At 41.2% G+C, this 26210-nt stretch overlaps 1 protein-coding gene across 4 annotated transcripts in view; it reads right to left on the bottom strand.

The window, feature by feature from the left end:
* Rps6ka5 (ribosomal protein S6 kinase A5) overlaps positions 1-26210 on the bottom strand; it is a 165121-nt gene that overhangs the window by 81021 nt on the left and 57890 nt on the right. For 2 of the 4 annotated variants that reach the window (XM_045154318.1, XM_045154321.1), the window contains exon 3: positions 23788-24006. The exons of the other annotated variants lie outside the window; for them this stretch is intronic. In XM_045154318.1, coding sequence (XP_045010253.1) covers positions 23788-24006 — 219 coding nt within the window. The remainder of the gene's footprint in view (positions 1-23787; positions 24007-26210) is intronic. 4 annotated transcript variants of the gene reach the window in all.

Genomic DNA, 26210 nt, shown 5'->3' with positions numbered 1-26210 from the left:
TGTTAAAATCAACATTTTCAAAAGTTTTGTTTGTTGTCCATTTCAAGATGTAATTCACACAGCATAAATTCACCCACCTTATATAAAAGTTCAATGGTCTTTTTTAGTTTGTTCAGAAATGCCCAATAATATCCTAATCCACTTAGCTATCCATCATGCCTCAGAAATTACATCTATCTACCTTTAGTTTCCTGTGCTTCTGGTGTCCTGTCTAAAATCCACTTCCAAAGCCATGTCACAAAAATCTACCCCATCTTCATCTAATACTTTTCATCTTAGCTCTTACCTTCTGGGTTTGCTCCAAAGAGTTAACTTTTGTCTAGGTTGTGAGGTACTGCACACCTTCATACTCTGCATATAGCTATCCAGTTGTTCCAGCACCATTAGTTGAAAAACTTGTCTTTCTTCATTGTCACTTGCTGAAAAATCAGTTGACTGTAAATGTGAGAATTTCTGGACTCAAATCTATTCTACTGACCAACATTCTTACACCAGAGCCACACTTTCTCAATATAGCACTCAGCAACTTTTTATTTTTCTAATGAGGTAGCACTAATGCCCAGCTGGCCTTGAACTCCTGGAGTCAAGCACTCCTCCTAACTCATTCTTCCAAGTAGCTAGGACTGACTAGAACCATAGGTTGGCACCATTCACTATGCCTGGATTAGAATATATTTTGACATCAGGAAGTATGAGTCTTCTAACTTTATTCTTTCTTTCCAAAGTGTTTTAGTTATTCTAGGTCTCTTAATTTTCCATCTGGCCTTTAGGATTACCTTGTTAATTTCTACAAAGATATAATGTAGAGTTCAGAGAGGGGTATATTAAATCGTATAGTAAGCCTACAAAGTTTTTACATTTAGGTCACCTTTCAGTCTTTAAATAGTGTGTTACATTTTATACTACTTCATTTCCAAATATTTTATTATATTTCATTCTCAAATAACCTTAACTGCAGACCCATGTGTTACCATGTGCATCTGGTTTACATGGATTCTGGGGAATCAAACCTGGGTACTCAGGCTTCACAGGCAAGTGCTTTAACCACTAAAGCCATCTCTCCAGCCCTCTTACTGCTTCTTGAACACATATTTTTATTAGGAGTATAATGTTCAGTTTGCATACCATTGTGAATATGCAGATTTACTTTGATATTTATTTCTAGATTTTTGTCCACTGATCAGAGAAATACTTCTGATTTTAGTCTTCTTAAACCGATCGAGGGTTGTGTGGTCTTGTGTATGGTCTATCCTAGAGAATGTTCCATGTGTACTTTGCTATTGTTCAGAGTTCTACAGACACCTGCTACACATAGGTTGTTGACAGTGTTAATCAAGTCTTCTATTTGCTGATATTTTTCTTAGCTGTGTTTACAAATATTGAGGTTAGATAGTATTGCTGAATTGTCTATTTCCCCTTCCATTTCTTTCAGTTTTTAATTAATGTATTTTGGGTCTAGATACATGTATATTTATAATCACTGTATCTTCCTGAAGGGTTAGCCTTTTAAATATTATAAAATGTTCCATTTAGACTCTAGTAGCATTTTTCTTTTTATGTTTATTCTGTGTAAGTACAACCATCCAACTATCTTGTGGTTTCTGTTTGTGTGATTCATCCTTTCCCATCTTCCTCATTTATATATTTAAATCTATAGTTTCCCCTGTTAACAGTACATAGATCTTCTTTGCCTCAAGTTTAACAATTTCTGCCTTTTGGTTGAAATATTGAGCCATCCGTATTTATTGTTATCTTCATTATAGCTTAACTATTTTATATTTTTGTTTGCCATATGTATTTTATTTATTTATTTTTGTTTTTTTCAAGGTAGAGTCTCACTTTAGCTCAGGCTGACCTGAAATCACTACGTAGTCTCAGGGTGGCCTCAAACACACGGTGATCCTCCTCCCTCTGCCTCCCAAGTGCTGGGATTAAAGGCATGTGCCACCATACCCAGCTTGCCATATGTATTTTTTTTGTTCTTTTATTCTTCCTTTATACTTTATTATGTATGTATTGGTTTATACAACATTTAAATCCTTCAGCGAATTTTCAGTATTTAAAATTTTTGCATTTTATTTTTGTTTTATTTGATAGAGAAAGCAAGAGAGAGAGAAGAAGAGAATATGGATGGGTATGGCAAGGTCTCCAGCCACTGCAACCAAACTCCAGATGCATGTGTCACCTTGTGCATCTGGCTAATGTGGGTCCTGAGCAATCAAACCTAGGTCCTTTGGCTTTGCAGGCAAGTGCCTTAACCACTAAGTCTTCTCCCCAGCCCATCATTTTATTTTCTTGAGTCAATTCTTAATAGTTGTTCTGCTTACCATATAATATTAACCTAGGAGTAGTATAAAGTTTTATACTAACTTCATTTTAGTGATATGTAAGACAACACTACTATTGAGCTTTTTCTCTCTTCTTCCCTTTTGCACTATTAATGTCAGACACAGTACTCTCAGGTGACACTCTGGATCGGTAGTTTCCATATATGTCGTTTCATCAAACTGCACATGGGAAATATTTGGAAAAAAGATTGTGTCTGCACTGAACTTATATAGTTTTTCATTATTCCCTGACAACACAGTCTAACATAGTGACACGGCATTTACCCTGTATTAAGTATTATAGGTCGTCTAGTGATGAGTTAAAGTATGCAGAAAAATGAGCACAGATGATATAACCGTACTGCACACCACCTGACACAGGGGATGTAAGCATTTACTGGCTCTGGTCTGCAGGTGGTGGGTGGCTCCTAGAACTAACCCTCTATTCTCATGGGTATCAAGGGGCAAGCACACAGTATTTTTGTGTTAGTGACTAAGAAATGCATGCAGCTGCAGGGGCAGAATGCTGTAGGTGCACCTTCAAAATATCCTTTCCACTATTTTCAGCTAAAACTTTACAGTGCAAACTGATCATATCTGTCATATCTGTGGCTCCTTGTCTGTAACTTTCATCTTTTAGATGCAGCAACGGAACATGCTTAGGAATGGGATCGCCCTCTGTGAGTGGGTACAGGCCTCCTTCATAAAATCCCCATGCTTATTTGATCTGGGAGGGCACGCTTTGGAAACGACTCCTGTGCTCTTCTAGTCTGCTACAGGTGATGGATCTTTCTCCACTCCTACATGTTCTGGCTGTGCTTATTTTGGTTATGCACTTACCAAGCTATGAACCTACTGTGTTCAGTTATAATTACTACCTTATATAATTTGGTTTTTTTAAGAAGTTGAGAGAATGACAAATACATTCTAATAGTCTGTTACATTATTCTTGACAATCACTGTTTGTGACCCTCTGTATTTTTGGAGAAGAGATTCAAGTTATGATCTAACTTCAGCACTCTACCCCTACCCTGGCTTATTTTTTCCCCTTTGTTTTGTTTGAGACAGAGTCTCACATTGAAATCAGGCTGGCCTTAAAGTCATGGCAATCCTCCTGCTTCTGCCCCCTAAGTAGTGGGGTGGTAGAAGTGAGCCAATTGTCCAAGTTGGCCTGTTTTTAGTGTTATTTTGCCCTTATTTAATAACTGGGCTTGGCAACTTTAGTAAAGTCTATTTGTCCTACTTCAAATAGTGAGTGAGTCAGTCTACAAATCAATAAGCCTGTTACTATGAGCCAGGTGTCAAGGATATGGGAGTCAAGGAAAGACTGAGGAATTAGCGCACTTGAAAGAAAATAGATATTGAGTTGAATCTATTCACTGTAGAAGGTACTTGGGCACAACATGGATGGCAAATTTAGGGTTGAGGGTTAGATGGCAATGTCTGTTTTGTTAACTGGCTGTGTTATATGAAATTCAAGTGAAAGTGGATAGGAATGGGGGATGCTGAGACCACAGCCTGCTGTCCTCAACCAGCATGCTCCCTATGAGGTAGGTGTGTCACTCTAACAGAAAGTATCACTGGTCTCACTCCTAACTCCAAAGCTGATCCTTAGAAAATTTTGTCACCCAGAGGAATAGATTGTTTCAAGAAACCTCAAGCTTTCACCAAGAAAACCTGACTATATATTTGAGGTAGAGAGTGTGTGAGTGAACTGTGGTAATTAAGAGGAGGCTGATAATTACATTAGAGCACCAGGCAAAATTGTTGGTTGTAGACAACTAAGGAAAGTCTCGCTGGGGTAGGGGTAAGCCTCAAACACTGACTTCACATAATTTGTGCCCAAAGCATTGTACAAACAATAGAGCCACCAAGCAGTGATCGGCGGAGCCTCGCAGCATGTAACACTCTCCTAAGCAGACAGCCTAACCAAGAGGGAGCCCCGGCAAAGCCCTGCTGGGACCCTAGTGCACACTCCCAGGATTTTGTTCTCTGAGAACAAACAAATTACTAAAATTGCCAAGCCCAGTTATTAAATAAGCAAAAAATAACACTAAAACCAGGCCAAGCTGGGCAAGGTGGCTCACATCTATCATCCTAGTACTTAGGAGGCAGAGGCAGAAGGACTGCCATGACTTTGAGGCCAGCCTGGGTTATAATGTGAGACTTTGTCTCAAACAAAACAAGGAGGAAAAATAAGCTAGGGCAGGGGTGGAGTGCTGAAATTAGATCATAACTTGAATCCTCCCCCCAACCCGGAATACAGAGAATCACACAAGCAGTGATAACTACCACCATCATTAAATGGTAAGATAAAAATTGATAGCAGCGTGGACTGAAATCACATAAGGCTGACAGGATGCCACAAGAAGCACATCCTCCACAGATGCAGCCGGCCGATGACATAGACTGAGCAATGGATAAGCTAAGCAGATATTCAGGGAGAAGACTGTTCTAGGCAGAGTAATAAGCAGTGCAGAGATGCAAAGGCAGGGCAGGCCTAGCATAAAAGAATCATAAAGAGCCAACATGGCTATGAGAAAGTAGATGAAGGCAAAGTGGCAGAGCTGAGATCACCAAGGAACTGGGTTAGGGCATGGGCACAGGCTGTATGGGCCCATTGTATTGTGTATGGACCTGCTTTGTACTTTATGGTACCCTAGCCTTTTTGCTCTGCTACTTTCCCTAGTGATCAAGAACTTCCAACACAGGACTGATATCAATTTCTGTATTTTCTTTCTTTTCCTGGATTTCAAGATGCCCTGGGATAGAGGTCTTTGTCTGCTTCGCAAGTCCTGACTGTTTTGTGTGAACAGAGGCCCCAGAAGCTATTGAGCAGAGCAGCCTGGTCAGTGGTCGGAATTTTGTCCTTTTCTTTGAATGAATTGAGAAGTCTGTGAAGGAGATTGGTAGGACACAACTTTCATTTTAATAGCGCCAGTGACTGTGGCTTCCATGCTGAGGTGGAGGTGGAAGAGCATCTGCAATAAGCAAGGCGATGGTGGCTGATGGTGGCTAGAAAAGTGTTAGTAGGGAAGGTGACCATCCAGTCCACAAGGGGAGGGAGCTGGTGCTACCTGAGATGGGCTGAGGGAGAAAAGGTTTGGAAGAGACAGTCAGAGTTACTGCTGGGTTTGAGGAATGCACAGTGACTGACATTAAAACCCAGTAAATGGCAGTCCTAATTGCTGTCACCATCATGATCTTGAATTACACATTTAAAACTGGCAAGAGAGCTTTACAGAAACCCTTTCAGAAAGGGCCAGAGTTAGACTTCAAAGCGAAGCTGTCAGTGATGTCATAAGAGACTGTATCATCACGAGATGGGAGGTTTATCGTTCTCAGATTTATCACTCAAGAGCCTGCCCTCCCACACACCCTTTAGACTACTGCACCTTTTGAGCTGGGTATAAATTACCTTTTTGTTTCATTAAAGAGGCAATGCAAAGCTTAGGCTAAATAAGCACACCTGACTGAGAACTGCTGCCCAAGTTCATTCTGCCTAGTGGGCTCTTGGCCAGGTCAATTCATCTGCCCTCAAAAAGCCTCCTGACAAAATTATGGATCCATTAGATTTCTGGAAATTTCTCCCTAAGTCTCTGCCCATTTCTGCCACAAGCTGCAAGTCTGTATATTTCTTGGAAATTATATGTGTGTGTGTGTGTGTGTGTGTGTGTGTGTGTGTGTGTATGTGTATGTGTATGTGTATGTGTATGTATATGTATATGTACATACACACACACACAACTTCTATACTTACAGACAGCAAACCATGGTATTTCCCTCCCCTCCCCACCCCCATTTTCCTGTTCGTAACTCTGTCATATCCCCTCCCTCTCTCCATTAGTCTCTCTTTTAATTTGATGTCATCATCTTTTCCCCCTATAATGAGGGTCTTATGTAGGTATTGCTAGGCACTACGAGGTCTTGGATATTGAAGCCAATTTTAATTTTTTTAAGCCAATGCTGATTTTAGCATCTTTACTATAGGCAAACGGTCAGGAATTACATGAAATTGCTCAGCTTTTATTGACAACCCTTCAGTTTTCTGCCCCCATGTTGACTATTAGTTTGTACTACAAACAACAGCAAAATAAAGTTACCACAAAAATAGAATGAGTCAGCTGGGCGTGGTGGTGCACGCCTTTAATCCCAGCACTCGGGAGGCAGAGGTAGGTGGATCACTGTGAGTTCAAGGCCACCCTGAGATTACATAGTGAATTCCAGGTCAGCCTGGGCTAGAGTCATACCCTATCTCGAAAAAAAAAAAAAAAAACCCACATAGTATGAATGGTATTCTCAGTAGGCACTCTTGGCTACTGATGTCTGCATAGAAGCTGGGTCTTCATCACCCCGGAGTCAGAAACAGTGGGAGAAGAGAACACTCCTGGAAGAGAAGAGTCTAGTGGCGTGAACAAGGCTTTTGGATGCCGTCCTTTAAAATCTGAAACCTAATACAGGCCATTGCTTCTGAGGTTAGTCTCATACTAAGCATAGGGCTGGAGAGATGGCTTAGCAGTTAAAGACACTCCTTTGCAAAGCCTGACGGCCCGGGTTCAATTCCCCAGTACCCATGTAAAGGCAGATGCAGAGTAGCACATACATGGTCCTGGTATGCCCATCCCCTCTCACCTCCCTCTCCTTGTAAATAAATAAATAAAATTAAAAAACAGTAAGTACAGACACTGCACCCCTTTTTGTACCTGTTCTATTTATGTGTAAGAAATTTGATCCTCATAGATAACACTATAAGTAGGTACTAGTAAAATAGTACAATCTCTAGAGAAGAAACAATTATCATCAGAGGTAACTGAAATTTGAAGAATGTAAATAAATTACCCCACGTTGCACACCTTACTACTAGATAGGAGAAAAGGACGAGGGGCTGGGCAGGCCAACTCCAGCAAACAGGAGTTCAGACACACCCCCAGTCACTTTCCCTTCTAGTGTGTACTACTGTGGCTTTCCAGGAGTGGCCATATCAGAAGCTGGCCTTGCTAATTAGCATCAGAAAACCTGTCTGAGGAATAACTCTTCTCTCCATCAAATAATTAACTTGGAGTTCATAAATCATGTAGTTCTGTATAGCTATTAATTTCACTATTTTATATGCTCTTTCCAATTAAATTTTGGAAAATTCATCAGAATGTCACAGAACTCCATAGTATACTTTTTATGGCAACTATAATGAGGGCTTTTGTTTCATTTTTGTTTTTTCAAAATACTTTATTCTTTATTTATTCATTCGCAAACACAAAAAAAGAGAGACAGAATATGATAATAGTCATGCCAGGGCCTCCTGCCACTGCAAGTGAACTCCAGATGCCCACACCATTTTGAGCATCTGGCTTTACATGGGTACTGGGGAATCAAATCTGGGCCATAAGGCTTTGCATGCAAGTGCTTTAACCACTGAACCATATCTCCAGTCCTCATTTTTGTTTTTAACAGCTACAGAAAACAATGGGTTTAAGGCTTTTTCTTTCCTTCCTCCCTCCCTCCCTTCCTTTCTTTCTTTCACTTTTGAGGCAGGCCCTAGCAGACCTCAAATACATGGTAATCCTCCTGCCTCAGTCCCCCGAGTCCTGGGATTACAGGTTTATGCCACCATGTCCATCTTAAATCATTTTTTAAGCCAAGCTAGAATGATCAGTGATAGATTTTAGGATACAGAACTTAAGAGCAGCAATTTATGATTTATAGAAGTGGAACCAGGGCTATTACTAGAAGAGGGAGGTGTTTGGCTTTGTAAGAAAGAATATCTACAATTTAAAAAAAAAAAAAAAACTCCTTACCTTTTCTTAAAACATTATCATTTTTTTCCACCTATTTGTTCAAGCATATGGCTCTGAACTTGGCTACAGAGAAGACCTTCAGTCATGATTTTTGCCATAGATCAGAATCTTCAACTGCCTACAGTTCAAATACCATCAAAGGTTCAGCTGAGAGAAATAATATGCACAAGGAAAGGATAATATGTATAATCTAAACCTCTTTATTGATATGCTATTATGGTTTTAGACACAGCAGCATAGCAGGAAGTCACGAACATGGAAAGCATTATTTTAGAAAAATTACACCCTGTCCTCAAACCCGCAATAGGAAGCCTGAGAGCTCTAGAACTGTCTCTGGTCTTTATCCTAGGTGTCTGGGACAGTCCATTACACCACATGGTGGCTTCTAAATGAAGAGCTGTTGTAGAAGGTTCTCCTAGGCCATAAAGCTTCACTTGGGGACTTTGTTTTTTTGAGATAGTGCCTCACTCTAGCCCAGGCTGACCTGGAATTCACTATGGAGTCTCAGGGTGGCCTCAAACTCATGGCAATCCTCTTATCTCTGCCTCCCAAGTGGTGGAATTAAAGGTGTGCGCCACCACACCTGGCTTGGGGACTTTTTAAAAAAAACTTAGCTTGATATAATTTCAAACTTACCAAAAATTGTAAGAAAAGTACAAGGAATTCCATGTATTATTATTAACATATTTACATTTTCTCCATTAGCACTGTCTTCCTCTGACATTACAAAAGTGCACATTTTTCCTGGGCCAGCTGCTAACCTCAGACAACATGTCCCTCTACTCCTGAAGCTCCAGTGCCTTTCCTGAGATAGACTCTTACATAACCAGAGCAGTTATCAACATCAGATCCTTCAGCTATGATAAAAATATTATTTATACTTCCTACGCAAATTTTGCCATTTGCCCAGTAATGCTCTATAGATAGTTTATTCGGTCTGAAATCTAGTTCAAGATCACACCGTGCATTAGAAATCACATATCATATATCTAGAGCCTTCTGTCTCTTGTTTCCTTACAGTTGGTATCTTTCACAAGGATAAGCCTGCTGCTGTGTGGATGGAGCCTTATTCTGGCTTTTAGCTATTGTCTTGTCATGATCAGATGCAGGTCATAAATTCTTGGAACAAATGCCAGTGAGATGCTGTTATCTTCCTAGACCACACTGAGCAGTATGGCTGTTAGTATTCCCAACACTAGAGTTCACCTTGGTCATGTCATTAATTTCAAATCATTAAGGTGGTGGTTGCCAGGTTTTTCTGCTGTAAAGTTACTATGCTTTCTTTGTAATCAATTGGCAACTGTGAGGAAATGAATTGAGATTATGTAAAAATATTCTGCTTCTCATCATATTATCACCCACTCATTTTAGCGTGAACTGACGATTTTATAACTCCATCATTCTTTATGTTAGTATTATTCCATGAGGAAGAACTTTGCCTCCACCCCCATTTATTGCACTTTCTTCTTTCTACCACAACAAGATGTTCCAGTTTCATCTTGTACTTTTCTAGGCTTTATTTTAATACAGTCACACTGACAGATCACTATCTGCCAGGGATGGTACTAAGAACTTTTAGACATCATTCCATTTAAGCCCAATAGCTCCAGGTAAGGGAGAGCAGAGAGCCAGGGAGGTTAAGTGTTATAGCTAGCATTGTCAGCTAGGAAGCACTGAAGTAGTTTCCAATCAGGGAAGGAAACTGCATATTCTCAGAGGAGTAAGCAGAGTAATAGGAAACTGCATCAGGCAGGCTGAGGCCAGGATCAAACTGGTTTGAAGGTCTGATTATGATGCCAGGCGCATGGCTCCTCATGATCATGTGTTGTGAAAGTCTGACTATGGACTTGAGATTATGTGATGATGGCTAACCCTGGTTGTCAATTTGACTAGACTGAGCGAAGCCTAGGAAATTATACCAGGGCACACCTCCAGGCATGTCTGCAAGGGCACTTCCATAGAAGATTAGAGCAAGAAAATTCTGTCCTTGCCAATGGTTTAGCCCACTGATGAATTAAAACTCTGAGTAGCCGGGCGTGGTGGTACACGCCTTTAATCCCAGCACTCAGGAGGCAGAGGTAGGAGGATTGCCATGAGTTTGAGGCCACCCTGAGACTCCATAGTGAATTCCAGGTCAGCCTGGGCTAGAGTGAGACCCTACTTTGAAAAAACAAAACATAAGAAAAAACAAAAAACAACAACAACAACAAAAAAAAAACCTCTGAATAGACTAGTGGGAGATGGTGACTGTGGAAGGTGGAGCCTCATTAGAGGAAGTATGGTGCTAAGGATGTGCCTTGAAAGGTGTATGCTGGGCCTGGTATCTTCCTGTCACTCGTCTCCTTCCTGGCTACCATGTGGTGAGAGAACTCTCTACCTTACTCCATCATGATGTACTGATGCATCTCGGGCTCAGAAACAATGGGGCTCGTGGCCAAAGACTGGAATGTGAGCCAAAACAAATCCTTCCTCCTTTAAATTTTTTTTCTTAGTATTTACCATAGAGATTAAATGTCTAATATACACTACATCCTCCTCAAGTAAATGAAAGTCAGTGGAATACTTTAAGTTGTAGAATGACCCAAATAGGAATATGTGGTAATAACACCAAGTAATAATATAAAGAATGAATAGGAAAGGACCAAGCAAGACAGAAAAAACAGACATTACAGCTGCTTCTCATTTTCTCCTATAAAGCTGCTTCTTCTGATATGCCAAGGAAATTAATACACATGGGCTGAGCTGCGTATGGAGATGGTGTCACATGGCTTTTCTATATGCCAGTTATATGGCTTGAATACCTACCTGATGCCCTCAGCATCAGACACCTCGCCTGTGAGACAAGGATGATAAACCATCTCTTGTAGAGCTGCTTACGAAGACTTGATGATGAGGTATTAAAAAATGCCAAAAGCAATGCCTGAATGCAAATAAACACTATAAAATCTAAAAATGACAATAAAAACACTTAGCACATCCTCTCAAACCCCTCTGTGATCTGGACAAAGGTGTCTAGAGCTTCCTCTGTAGGCTATCTTCGTGTATACTGACATGCTCATCCTTATAACATCTAGAATAATAAAAACAAGAAAATACTATCACGGGAAATATTCCTGCACATACATTTTACATTTACATATCAATTCTATCCACCTAGGCAAGCAATTTGTAGGACCGAGTCCTAAGACCAGATTGCTGAGTCATAACATATTTACATATTAAATTTTGATAACTGCTGACAATTTTTTAAATTTATTTATTAAGAGTGATACAGATTCTGGTCCCACAATAACAAAAGCTGCATGTGGTGGGACATGTCTCAGAACTCAGGATGCAGAGGCAGGAGGATCTGCATAGCAAGATCCAGTCTTTACAAACCCTAGGAAGAAGGGGCCGAGTGGGAAGGTAATGGGAGGCAGATGTGATCAAAATATGTTACATACGTGTAAAAAGGAAATATGGTTGATCTCTGGTACTTGTGTCAATTTTGAATTTTTAGCCATTTATAGCCCGGCTTACTCTAATTAAGTATCATCTTCATAACTGGAAAAAAGCTCTAGAAATGGGCAGGAATGGTAGTTAACATTGTATTTAGTATGACTGAGTTGTATATTTGAACATGGCTAGTTCTATGTGTTTTTTTTTTTTTTAATGAAAGGTGGAAAATGATTTAACTTGCAGCCTGAAAACATATAGTAAACCATGTTTTCGGACAGAAAAAAAAAAAAGTGACAGAGAGAGAGAGAGAGAGAGAGAGGGAATGAATATGGGTGTGCCAGGGTCTCCAACCATTGCAAACGAACTCCAGACGCATGCGCCCTCTTGTGCATCTGGCTAACGTGGGTCCTGGGGAATCGAGCCTCGAACCGGGGTCCTTAGGCTTCACAGGCAAGCACTTAACTGCTAAGCCCTGCTGACAATTTTTGTTAAGTGCTTTCCTCAATAAGACAGAGGTCATTCTTACCCACAAAAGCAACTCTTATTTTTACCAATATTCTTCATCTTTGTCAACCTATTAGGTAGTCCCAAGACAGAGAATTTTAAGGTGCACAGAGGAGAGGAAGAAAATTTGACTTTGAAGCAGCTGGGTCTGACAAATCACTAGAGAGAGGGAGGAAGAAGACAGTGATGGAGCAGCAGGGTAAGAGGCTGAGAACACTCAAAACAGATCACATGAGAGAACTGTAACATTCCTAAACCTCCGTGACATTCTGTTGAGACTGTTAGCATGAATTTCATGGCAGACCCACGAGGCAGGTTTTTGCTGACATATAAGCAAGACTTAGCAGCCAGGTATTGGAAATAGCATTCAACAAGTAATCCAGGTGATTGCAGTTTTGGGAAGAGGAAGGGCAAGAGCTGCGCAGTGCAGACAAGGAAGATCTCAGACTAGCAAGGATGCACAGTAAATTGGGGAGGAGGAACAGAAAGGACTTGAAACAAGGACTCAAAAACATTGGAGACCTTCTTGGGGAAACATGGAAATCTATGGCCAAAGATGAGATATGGCCTTGAAGTTGTACAGATGCACTGGTTTCACTAATGAGACCCAGCATGAGATAAAGGTCAAGGTGAGATGCCACAGAGGTTTGGCATGGTGTTGAACTAGTTATCAGTGCTGGTGCTAAAACTACAGTTGGTGATGTAAGCACTGGAGGCAGTGAAATGTAAGTGATGGGTAAGTAACAGAAAGGTAAGCCTGCGTCCTACAGGCTGCCAGGAGAGATCAGAAAAATTCCTGCAAAAGTGAAGGACTGAGAGCTAGGAATATGGCTCAGTGGACAGGAACTACCTACGTACACAAACAAGGGCCTATGTTTGAATCCCCGGCACTGGGAAAAAAAGAAGGCGAGAAAGAAAAGAAGTCCTATTGAGATTTTTTTTTTTTTTTTTTTTTTTTTTGCTTGTGTGTGTTTATCTGGTGAATACTTCTTAGTCCTCAAACTACTGAGAACTTTTCAGCTGCACTTTTCAAACCAGTGGAAAGAATTATTTCCAGAAGAGCTTAAGAACTTCCCTTGTAGATCAGTACCAAGGTCCTCAAAAATGCCTAGAATAAGCCATTGGATTTTAGAGTATTTTGTTTTGCCGAAAAAGCCATACCAATGCATTAGTAGCTTTTAGATCATACTTGTAAATACCAAGTGACTTGCTAAAGACTACACAGTAGCAAATGAAAAGACTGGAGCTTAAATCCAAACCCATCTGAGGACAGATTCTGAAGTCCCCACGTGACTTGATCTCACCATCACACTACCCTGGACACTACTGCTGTGGTCACCTGTGCCTATTCTGTAGTCCCCTAGGGCTCTGTAGTCCTTCCAGTCTTAAGCTGCCACACCTGCTCCCCCTTTTGCTAGCTAAGGACTATGCTTCCTCTTAGCCACAGTTTAAAAGTCACTTTTCGAAGGTTTTCTTTAATAACCCAGATTCCAGTTAGGTCTTTTTCAGTATAGCCTCTGCATTTCTTTTTAGGTCCTTACTTCTATGGCATTTACTTAGCTGTGTGTGGTGGTTAATTTAATCTCTTCTCTCTCCTTCCCTTCTTTCCTTTTGCCCTCCCCTGACTATAAGGCATCAAGGACAGATGTTTGTCCAGATGTTTGCTACTAGATCACAGCACCTAGAACATACAGATTAGGTGATTATTTGTTCAATGAATGATTTGAAACTGTTAGAACCTTATACAGTTTACCTATTGTATCAAAGAGGCCAGTATTCCAAAGTGTCATCCAGGAAACTGACACGATGATCTTGAAGAATCTGAGCCATGAATTGGTTTTGAGAGGATCCATCATTTATTCTGCCACTAGGAAGTTCTACTGGGGATTCTGTTTCTATACAATGGCTGAGAATTTGGGTCCATGGACGTTGGAAAAAACTTCATCCAAAACTTTGAGGGAAATTTCTAGTTAGAGAAGTACTAAGTTGGGATACTTAAGACTTTTATCAATCAACAGTAATTTCAGTATTGTAACATATCACCATGTCCTTTAGAAAGTAACTTAAAACTGTAATGCTAAATGTCAGATTCTTTATTGTTTTTAAGAAGACCAAACTAATGTTTTAGTTTAGGTCACATTTGTGCCATGATTATTGGCAGTGACATACAAATATTTAGCCCTAGCAAATAGATGCTTCACTGCTATACTCCATATTTCTCTATTCCATCACACACCTTTCTGAGGTTCAAAACAAAGTAGCAAACTGTGTACATGTGGCTTGTGTGTATCCGTGTGTGAGAAGTTGGTCAGAAACTGAAGGAGGTATGAGTAGCATTTTCACTAGTATTTTGTTTAGACAGCAAATTAATGTTGGAAATTGGAACCAAGATCTCCATATTTTCAAGATTCTAGAAATGTATTCAGACAAAGTTTTCTCATGTAATTCTGATGCTGTTTTATAGGATTAACACTGAAGTGGCGCTTGTTCTCTCCAAAACCATTCCTTTCTACATGCGGACTATTTCAATCGGTACACTTCAAAACAAAAGTTCAGAGTCACTTGTATTTACAACACCTTTTTCTCCTGGCACCCTTAACATCCCTGGCAAGAAACCCTGTAGTAGAAAAGCAAGCAAGTGGGTGATTCCCTCTGTTGAGAAGGAACACCCACGATACTTTTGTAGAACAGTTTCAGGTTTTCATGACTTTTCTACACACTACTTAATGTTAAAACCCAGCACTCTCTCCACTGTTCTCAAGCTCATCTGCTTCTATCAGCGGGTAGAGAACTGGGTAAGGCTTGAGTACTGCTCAAGACCACAGACACCGCCCACACCGCACTGCTGCCACCGGGGATGCAAGGAGAGAAGCACAGATGGAGGCTCCGGTCGCCGTCAGGCAGCCATCTCCTGCAAGCCTTCTGGTGGGAGGGCAGGAGGCAGGCTGACAGGAACCCGGCTACGTCCTGTGTTCTAAGCCTCTACGGCCCGCTTGCGCTCGCCAAGCACCTACTTGTTTTTAGCACCAAATCTAGTGACCTCGAGCCACCTAACATTTCTGTTGCAAGGTTTAGCCATCTGTGCCCCCAACTCCCCAGAAGGCAGCTGTTCATACACTGGCAACTTGTGGCTCATCAAAATCACCACAAAGCTCTACCTAACAATAGTTTTCAGCCTTGCAGCTTATACATCGTCTATAGAAAAAGGAAGTTCTTGCAGTTCCTGCCTGTCCTGTCACACCAGGGACGGCAATGTGCATGAACCACTGTTACCATCTCATCAGGCAGCACCTTTGCGATTTCTGAGATGAAACCAATGCTCAAAAGTATCTTCTCACTCCTACTCAGAGGGTGACTCGTAATGACAGAGCCTTCTACGAGACTAAGTGGCGTTTGGTCCTGGAAGGATCCTGAATATCACTTTTAAAATGTGTGTGCTTAGCTGGTTTAATGTACAAAGTGATTAACCTGACCATTTATTACAGTCAGATCAGCTGGTGTTTTGAAAAATCACCACTTTCAGAGACAAGAGACCACCAATACAGCAGCTGTTTTGTATAGATTATTTTCTGCACAGAATTTGCTCTGACTGTTGTTCAAATAAATATGAACTTTAGAGAAAAAGAACATTCACTTGTAACCAAATCTCAACAAAATAACAACTACAGCAAACAAGGACAAATCTAGCCTTTTGCCATTTCCGTTAAGTAAAATGTTATGAGAACTTTATTATGCCTATTTGTTTACTATGGTATACGGTTTCTCACCTGGAGGCCTACAGAGCCTGAAAGTTACCATCTAGGCCTCTACTAGCCAGAAAAGGTCTTGCTCTTGATTTACAGCATGGCAGGTAGGTTATAAACAAGTGGGGCTAGGGAGATGGCTCAGTTGATAAGGAGCTTGCAGTGTAAGCAGTGTAATCCCAAGGAGAAGGTGGATCCCAGAGGCTTGCTGGCTAGGTAGTCCAGCCCAATCAGTGAGCAACCCTGCCTCAAAAAAATAAGGTGAAGACACCTTCCAAGGCTCAGGGTCCACTGTGGAAGAGGTGGTGAAAGATTGTAAGAGCCAAAGGAAGGGCAAGACTCCTTACATCGTGCTCCTCCAGACACAAAATGGCCAGTATGTCCATGACCTCACAGTGCCTGACACTACCTGGCAGGCGTGGTGGCGCACGCCGTGAATCCCAGCACTCGGGAGGCAGAGGTAGGAGAATCGCCGTGAGATTCCACAGTGAATTCCAGGTCAGCCTGAGCTAGAGTGAGACCCTACCTCGAAGAAACCATTTTAAAAAAAAGGTGAAGAGAGACTGAGGAAGATACTCAACATTGACCTCTGGCCTCCACATGCATGCAAATACACACACACACACACACACACACACACACACCTATCTACCTACATACATATGTGTGTCCACACACATGAACGTGTTTGCACAGTCATATGCACACCACACACATAAAAGAAGAACAGAAACAAAATGAAAGTAGTTAAACAGTCTACTCTGAGAAATAACCACATATATTCAGTTCTGTTAGAATTGTCTGTAGTTGGCAAGAAGAAAGAGTTGAATAGAATGATGGGAGAGGGAGGACAAGAGAAGATAATGGGAGAGTTTTATGAATAAGATACATTATGTACATGTATGAAAATGCCAACAAGAAAGTTTTTTAAAGTGGGGCTGCAGAGATGGCTTAGAGGTTAAGACACCTGCTGGCAAAGCCAAAGGACCCAGGTTTGATCCCTTAGGAAGCATGTAAAGCCAGATGCACAAGGTGGTGCAAGTGTCTAGAGTTCGTTTGCAGTGGCTGGAGGCTCTGACACACCCATTCTCTCTCTCTCTCTGCTTCTTTCTCTCAATAAGAACTAAATAAAATACTTTTTAAAAAAGAAACTTAAAAAAGATTTGCTAGTGTATTCCATAACTAGCTACTAAAAATGTCACAGATAAGCATCTGGTAAGATACTATGATCAGCATAATTATGTTATCTGGAGAAGCCTGTGCCAACTAAGCGAATTTATTCCACTAGAGTAAGTCTGGTCAGGCAGCTGTACTGAGCCATAAACTGGTCAAAGCTAACAGCAGCCTAGACTGAAACCTCTGACAGATTTTAACATTTTCTTCCTGCACCAGTGTCTTAGGAAATCTTCAATATTCTATCACCTATTTCTATCATAAATGCCATCTTCTGTCACTGAACTTTTTAAAAGTATATTTTACTTATTTGAGAGAGAAAGAGGTAGAGAATGAGAGACAGAGAGAATGGGCATGCCAGGGCCTCCAGTCCCTGCAAACAAACTCCAGATGCATGTGTCCCTTGTGCATCTGGGTCCTAGAGAATTGAACCAGGATCCTTTGGCTTTGCAGACAAACACCTTAACTGCTAAGCCATCTCTCCAGCCCCTACCACTGAAATTATGAAATGTCCCTTTAGCTCTTTTCCCAGCATTAGCCTGTTTTAAAGGCCCATGTTTACCCTGATATGGCTTTTCTTGTACCTGGAGGTGTAGCTCAGGAATTTACAGCCATTCTTGTTATTTTTCAGGATGCTTTAAGAAGCAAAGAAAAGTTATATAGACCAAATGACATACCCACAGGCAGGCTGAGAAGGAACAGGGCAGGACAAATTCTCTGCAGGATAAGAACATACAATCAGAGCTCAAGGTGTGACATGAATTAAAAACTTTCAGTGGCAAAACATTTCAGTGGTAGAAGACCAAAGTTCTCCAAGCAACCACTAAAAGAAAAACAATCAGAAAATTCTTTTATAACCTTAGGTGTCTTTCCATTATGACTCAAAATCCATAGGCCATAAAAAATAACTTTAGTGGCTGGAGAGATGGCTTAGCAGTTAAGGTGCTTGCCTGCAAGGCCCAAGGATCCAGGTTTGACTCCCCAGTACCCACGAAAGCCAGATGCACAAGGTGGCTCATGTGCCTGGAGTTCGTTTGCAGTGGCTGGGGGCCCTGGCGTGTCCATTCTCTCTCTCAAATAAATAAAACTTTTTAAAAAAATTATTTATTTATTTATAAGGGGGGCAGAGAGAGAGAATGGGCATGTACCACCTTGTGCATCTGGCTTACGTGGGTACTGGGGAATCGAACCAGGGTCCTTTGGCTTTGCAGGCAAGCACCTTAACCACTAAACCATCTCTCCAGCCCCAAAACATTAAAAAAAAATAACTAAAAATAAATTCAATTATACATAGATTCAAATTTTTCTTTGGTAAAAATATAATAAGCAAAATAAAAGACACGAAAATGAAGAAATATATATTACAAAATGTTAATCTAAGTGATACTAGAAAAAAATAAGCAAAAGATACAAATTAAAACTCTCAGAAAAATACAAATGGCTCTTTTTAAGGATATGAAAAGATGCTCAACCTCAGAGGAAAAAAAACTGAAAGAAAATTAATTCTACAATGTGACCAAAAACTTATTCATGGCACTCCCATATAATGCTGGTGGGAGAATGAAAATGCTAAAATGTCTATGGAAAGCTATCTAACAGAATCACAGATGGTAAAAACATATTCAACCTTCATGGTTGTTTTCTACACAAGTTAAAAATGACAGATGTAGGGCTGGAGAAATATCTTAGTGGTTAAGACATTTGCCTGCAAGGCCAAAGGACCCAGGTTCATTCCCTAGAACCCATGTAAGCCAGATGAACAGGATGGCACATATGTCTGGAGTTCACTTGCAGAAGCTAAAGGCCCTGTCACACCCATTCTCTCTCTCTCTCTCTAAATAACTAAATAAAAATTAATTAATTAAATTTTAAGAAATGACAGATGTGCAAGTTATACCCCAAATCATCATCAAAACAAAAGACAGGAAATAGTAACTCAATGATCCAGTCACAGGGAACCAGTTAAGTACTCCGTGGAAATTTAAAAGGCCCAGGAATACCTTTATGAACTGATATGGTGGTTACATGTTCTGCTTTGTTATAACCATGTTATAGGATGTTAAAATCATATACTATCGAAACACCACAAAGAATATGTTCATTGAGACAGGGCTTCATGTGTCTCATGTTGGCCTTGAACTCACTATGTAGCTGAGTAAGACCTTAAACTTCTGATTTCCCTGCCTACATCTACCTCTCAACTGCTTAACAGTGCTTGCTGTTGTCTCTCTGTTGTAGAAGTGTGGTGGAGTGAGCCAGCTTTTTCCACCATCATGACGCTTCCCCTGGGAACTGTAAGCCTGAAATAAACCCTTTCCTCCCGTAAGCTGCTTCTGGTAGGGTGTTCATTCCAATAACAAGAAAGTAACTATAACAGCTTTCCTAGAAGGGCTGGCCTCACACTGCCAAGCTATGAACACACTGATCTATTCTACTGAAGGATGAGAAGCCACATGGAGGAGGAGTGAGATGGCCCATCCAATAGCAGCACCAACTATGAGATGTGAAAGTAGAACCAGCATGGTCCTCTGTTCCCTGTTGCACACCACATGAGACCAAACTAAAGCAGTAGAATCATGAGAAAACAAAACATTGTTTTACACTTAAGGTGGTTTTACAGCCAGTGCTTTTACAATTGTATTAACTGAAATGAAATTTTCAATATTGGTAACAATAGACATCATTATTATTGTTGTTGTTGTTTTGTTTTTCGAGGTAGGGTCTTACTATAGCCCAGGCTGACCTGGAATTCACTATGTAGTCTCAGGGTGGCCTCGAACTCACAGCAATCCTCCTACCTCTGCCTCCTGAATGCTGGGATTAAAGGCGTGCGCCACCACACCTGACTCATTAATTTTTAAAAAAAAGTAACAAATAATGTACAGAACACTTTCATTCTGATAAAACATACATGCACAGAGATAAAAACTTCTAGTAGGTTACATACTAAGTATTAGCAAGGGTATATATGCATACATTTGACTTATGACAGGGTTCTGTCACGAAAAAGGCCACTATAAGTTGAAGTTGAAATTTCTTATGATGGAAATGGAGTGAATATACCTGACACATCTTAGCTCAGTAATGCAGTTATCTATGATGTCCAGGTGGCTTGAGCTTTGCAATTGCTTGGCTGTCTGGGAGCTGCAACTCACTGACATTGCCAAAAATCACAGACTGTTTTGCTAGCCTAGGGAAAGAGCAAATTGTAAAATTTGAAGGACAGTTTTTATATAATGTTCTTGCACCATCCTAAAGTTAACAAGTGGGAAGTCAGGGCTGGAGAGATGGCTTAGCAGTTAAGATGCTTGCCTGTGAAGCCTAAGGACCCATGTTTGATTCTCCAGACCCCATGTAAGCCAGATGCACAGAGGTGAGGCAAGCATAAGGCTGCACATGCCCACCAGGTGGCGCAAGCATCTGGAGTTTGATTGCAGGGCCTGAGGTCCAGGCACACCAATTCTCTCTCCCTCTGTCTCTTCCTCTCTCTCTCTCTCTAAAGTAAAAAGGAAAAAAAAAAGTATAAATAATGTGGGAAGTCAAATCATCTTAACTCAGGGACCATATAGTAGGATAAAGTTTGGGTAATAAAATGTGTTTTCATTTTGTTATTTTTGCTTTTTTTGTGTCTTCTGTATGTATATATACTGCCTTTGCAGTAATATCATTTTTAAACTATGTATTTTTTTTCCTTTTTTGAAAAGTCTATGGGTATTTACTTAGTTACTAGACATGTAACTTCTTGATACAGCCTCACTGAAATACTGGATAAATTCTGTCATCAAGAAAATCAGTAAGTTAGGCATGGTGGTGTAAGCCTTTAGTCCCAGCACTCAGGAGGCAGAGAAGTAGGAGGATCACTATGAGTTTGAGGCCACCCTGAGACCACATAGTGAATTCCAGGTCAGCATGGGCTAAAATGAGACCCTACCTCGAAAAATCAAGGGAAAAAAAAAAAGAAAATCAATAAACCATGTATTAATTTATGACCTGAGTTGAGGCGTCCAAAAATTTGTATGCTGCAGCTCTAACCCCCAATAACTCAGCAGATGAATGTATTTGACATTAAAATGAGACCAGTGAGGGCAATGTCCTTATAAGAGGACAGAAGCATGAAGAGACATCAAGGAGAAATGATCAGTAAAATTGTACGAAGGTGAAGCCACATACAAACCTCAGAAGAAACCAACTCTGCCAACATCGTGATCCTGGCCTTCCAACTTCCAGAACTGCGAGAAAACAAACCTCTGTTGTGTAAGCCCCCTCCCTGTGGCGGCCTGGTGTGGCAGCCCAGGCCGACTGACACAGGGACTAAGTGTAGCAGCGGTTCAAGTGGCCTACTGTATGTACCTTAGAGCACTGAAACAATAACTGACCTGTAATCACAGTTTACAACAAAGTCCTACTCTAAATGGCTGAAGTTTTCATCTTTAAAGTCAAATAAAAATGACTATGTCTAAAGAGCAACCATGTCAAGTAAACCTAGACAGGAAGGTGGCTTTCCACTTAGAGAATGAAAATACTACCTGGTCCATATTCAAAGCACTCTTGTGTTGATACAAAAAATGGGGCTTTCATATGTGTGTGTGTGTGTGTGTGTGTGTATGTGTGTTTATCTATGGGCCACTGCCCAAGAGCAGAAGCAATGGAAACCCAGTAATTTGAAAACACCATAATTGGCCAGAGAGATGGCTCAGTGAATAAAGCACCTGCCACTCAAGTGTGAGTACTTGACTTTGGGTCCCCAGAACCTTCGTGAAGCCAGACACTAGCGCAAGCATCTATAATTCCAGCACACCTGCTGCAACAAGGGAGGCGGACAGTAGAATGTGGGGGAACCTGCCTGGTGAACAGAGCGGTGAATGACACCCTGTCTTAAACGAGGTGCTGGGAAAGGACAGACACCTGAAAGCCATCCTGTGACCTCCACATGCACACAGTGGCCTGCAGATGCCTGCCCGTGCACATGTGCATGTGTTCACACACACACACACACACATCATACACATACACACCAAAAAGCTGCTTTTAAATCAAATACCCATATACTTTTAAATTAAAAACATGATTTATGAAAGTACACTATTTTCAATGAACCATAGCCCTATAGCTGACTACAGTCAAAGGAACAACAGCAACAACAACAGACAAAGGCGAGCAGGGGAGGGAGAGAGGGAGGCAGGCTGTGCTGTGACCACCTAGAATGGAGGCCTTTGGATTCTTACCAGCTTCTGGCTCATGTGACACTAACACAGTTGAGTTCTATGAGTCTCTTATAAATAACGAAGCTTGGAGAAGAAAGTCATTTATCAAATAGTCCTTAGGACTTCCTAAGGTTTCCTTTGGAATTAACGGGGCCAAAGATCAGAAATAAATAGGCAGGATGAGGTGCTCTTCTGCCTGATAGAAGCAGAGCTCCTCATTTCTGCTTGTTCTCCATCTGTATTTCAGCACTCATCTGAGGGAAGGATCCCGTGCCAGAACCCATCATATTGCAATGCTCTCAACCAGATAAAGATACTGAAGAAACACGTATTAAATAATAATCAGATAATACAGATAGATAACATACATTGCAGAGAGAAAGAAAGACCAAATGATACTGACTCCTGGGACCAACAGGAAAATAACAGGGATACTGACACATCTGGAGAGACTGTATTCTGTGCATTCGAAAGATTTAAGATTCTCACTGGTGTTGTGTACTACACAGTCATCCTCAGGTGTGTAGCATCATAGCTAATAAAGTAAATGCACATTCAGTCAAAATTAAAGCATTTGATAAAGTTGATGTGTTAATATTTTTTTAAACCTGTTTGTAGTGCTGGTAAACAATACACTGAATAATCAACTCTGGCCAACAGAAGACAGACTTCACAATGAGTCAGACCTGAGTCCTGGTCTTAAACAAGCCTGTACAAGATGTGCAACTTCAGGACACGCAGCCTCCAGTAATCTTCCACGTCGCTGAAAAGAGGTCTTGCAGCGCTCTGCGGGTCAGGGGATTAGGGACAGCGCCAGCCAATGGTGGAACACCACGCACTCGGGAAACAGACGCTGCTTACAAGCACCACGTGGAATTCCAGCTCATCTAACCCTGCGCACAGTTCCAGGAGGGAATTCTAACACATCTTTACAAACTAACACAAGCACAGGACCAAAAGTACTCGACCATGGCACAGTACGATGCTGGACGTACTGTTGTTTACTTCGAGTAGGAACAGAAAATGGTGCTGTTTTTCTTCGAAGCCAACTGGCACTGCACGCAGAGGACTTTCCCAAAGACCATAAACAGTTGTCCAACTTGGAAAGGAACGGATTCAGAAAGTGCTTATGAGAAATGGGAGTGCTGAGAGGGGAGAGTACCCAGGCTTCCCGGCAGGAAATGTAAAGTATCCCTAGGAAGAGAACTCCTTCGGTTTCTCCCGTGATGTTTCCGTTTCTGTGAGGGTCCCAAGAGAGGGTCCCAAGCCGGTACGCTTCTGACAACTCCACAAGCACAACACACAGCCCGCCTTGTCACTCCCTGAGCGTCTTAAGGTGCCCAAGGGGAAGCCGCCCAGTGACACAGCCTTGTCCTATGAGGGTTCAGGGAGCATGGTAGAGATATATAGATGCTTTGAGTGTGGGCAGTCTCACATCCAGAGCAATACATGATTCTCAAGGAAATGTCACCCCAGAGAGGATGAGAGGCAAAATAATTCCTTTTAAGTCTCAACTATGCTCTTGAGCTACGACTCAAGACCTCAGGAAAAATGTTTTGTTTTTTAAGTTTTTTTTTGAAGTAAGACAACAACAGAGACTTACCTAAAATGAGATGAAGTTTGGTTTCTGTCTGGAAAGCATAGTGCAATGTCACCAAAAACGGCGACTGCCTAATGTGCTCGAGAACCTGTCGTTCTGTCCGTGTGTGCTCGGTAGTTTTGGCCTTTTGAACTATTGTTGCCTTTTTCAAGACTTTCATGGCATACAGCTTTCCAGTATCATGACCACTGATTTTACGAACTAGAAACACTTTTCCGTAAGCTGAAAGTAAAAGAAAAAAAATAAATAAAAAGAATTAAAATGCTACATCGGCAGAATGGTAATTTATGGAAATAAAATTACTTAATGTATCCACCCACACATATCAAAACACTCTTTGAGGGAAAAAGCATCCTTGGTGTCACTTCAAATAGTTCTTTGGTAGATTTCTTCAGTGCTTTTAGCAAATATATTTCTAGGTCTAGCCCTCAATATTTACATATTTAGCCACTGTTGACAAAGTTATGCTTTCACTCTTTAAATGTGATTCTTTCCTAAATATTTTTAGCTGTAAGAAACTAACTGTTATTATGGTCAGCTAACCACAGTCCAATTCTGGAACAAGTGGGACATTTTAGGCATCAGATAAAACCTCTAGGTATATACTTGTGATTGATGTAGACAAATGTAGCTTTTGTTTTTGGACAGGGTCTTACTATGCAGCCTAGGCTGGCCTTGAACTCACATCACTCTGCTTCAGCTTCCTGAGAGGTCGGATTACAGGTGAGTGCCATCATGTCCAGCCTGGAAGATAGTTCTTAGTGGCTCGTCCACACATATAAATCAAGTACCTCAACTATTCTGCTGTACTTCTAAAGCAATATAAACTGACATTATGTAAGTGAAAGAGATCCTTAGACTTAAAAAACATTAAAAGACCCTAAAATTGAAGCAATATACACAGAAGCCCCTTTATATCTGTGGTCAGTAATGAATTCATGGCTTTCTGGGTCATCCTTGCCACACTGTGCATAAATCAGGGTGGTGTGGGGCACAGCACTCTGGGTGGTGCCCCTCCTACAAGGGGAGGGACGGGCGCTGTGTGGGTAGAGCAGCTTCCCTGCAATTATTTCTGGCCTGGGAGGGGGCTGGGGCAGCAGAACATGAGGCTAAGGAAGTAGGAGGAAAAACAGGCAAAAACAAAACAAATATGCGCTCTAAGAAGCTTCAAAGAGGTAGGTCCCTCTTTGTTATATTCTTTTATTTTATTACTCCAATTTATTTTGCAATACATCAATTCTTCAGAGTTAATCCCTCAAAGCAATACAATTGTGCTGTGGAACGGTGGTGCTCAGTTCTACTTCAGAAGTTCAATGCTTTCACTAGACCACTTACGAGTTAGTCAGGGCTACGCCCCACACCGTGTCCACACTTCTGCAGTACTGTACCCTACCCTGCGGAGTGAGAGAGCTTACGGCAAGGGCCTTGTATGAGATTCAGTTCAGTTCTTCAGGAATCTGACTAGGCCACACACAGCATGCCATGGACCACTTGGGGCCATACAAACACCACCTTCCCCCTCTGACACACACCCTTTTGGAAACTGGAAGGGCCACTGGGAGAAGGATGAAAACTGCTTTGGCCAGAAGAGATAAGCAACGGTACATACTGTGTGAAAGGCCTATGATGGCTGTTTGGCAGCTCATCAGGCTTTGCTACTTAGGTGAGGCTGGCCTCCTGCCTTAGCATGACTCTAATTTGATGCACACCATGGCATCAAATGAACAAGGCAGATCTTTCCATTTCAGGCTCTACACATTCTACTTTAAATCTCTAAAAACCGCTGTTGCCCTTTTAACCCAAACAGCCATTTTGTTTATCTATTTCTGGTTTTATTTTTTTTTTTCAAGGTAGGGTCTCACAGTAACCCATGCTGGCCTCAAACTCATGGCCACCCAAGCCTCCCAAGTACTAGGATTAACGGCATGCAGACACCACGCTTACCAAACTGCCATTTTCTTTTCTTTTCTTTTCTTTTCTTTTTTTTAATAATTTTATTTAATTTATTTATTTGAGAGAGACAGACACAGAGAGAAAGACAGATAGAGGGAAAGAGAGAGAATGGGCGCGCCAGGGCTTCCAGCCTCTGCAAACGAACTCCAGACGCATGCGCCCCCTTGTGCATCTGGCTAACGTGGGACCTGGGGAACCGAGCCTTGAACCAGGGTCCTTAGGCTTCACAGGCAAGCGCTTAACCGCTAAGCCATCTCTCCAGCCCAAACTGCCATTTTCGATAAGATACATATATCCAGGACATGGTAAAATTTCTGAAACAATACAGTATCTTCTGAATATGTTTTCTCCCTTGCTTGGTTATGAAGTGAGGATTTGCAATTCTGTTTTATCTGATATGGAGACCATAATGTTGACAAACCTTACTGATTAATGACCTCAGTGACTTGATGGTAAAGGAAATAATGAAATAA

The sequence above is a fragment of the Jaculus jaculus genome, chromosome 7, assembly GCF_020740685.1.
Source record: "Jaculus jaculus isolate mJacJac1 chromosome 7, mJacJac1.mat.Y.cur, whole genome shotgun sequence".
Classification (NCBI taxonomy): domain Eukaryota; kingdom Metazoa; phylum Chordata; class Mammalia; order Rodentia; family Dipodidae; genus Jaculus; species Jaculus jaculus.
Note: the sequence above shows the minus strand (reverse complement) of the source record. Positions and strands in the feature narration are given on the sequence as shown.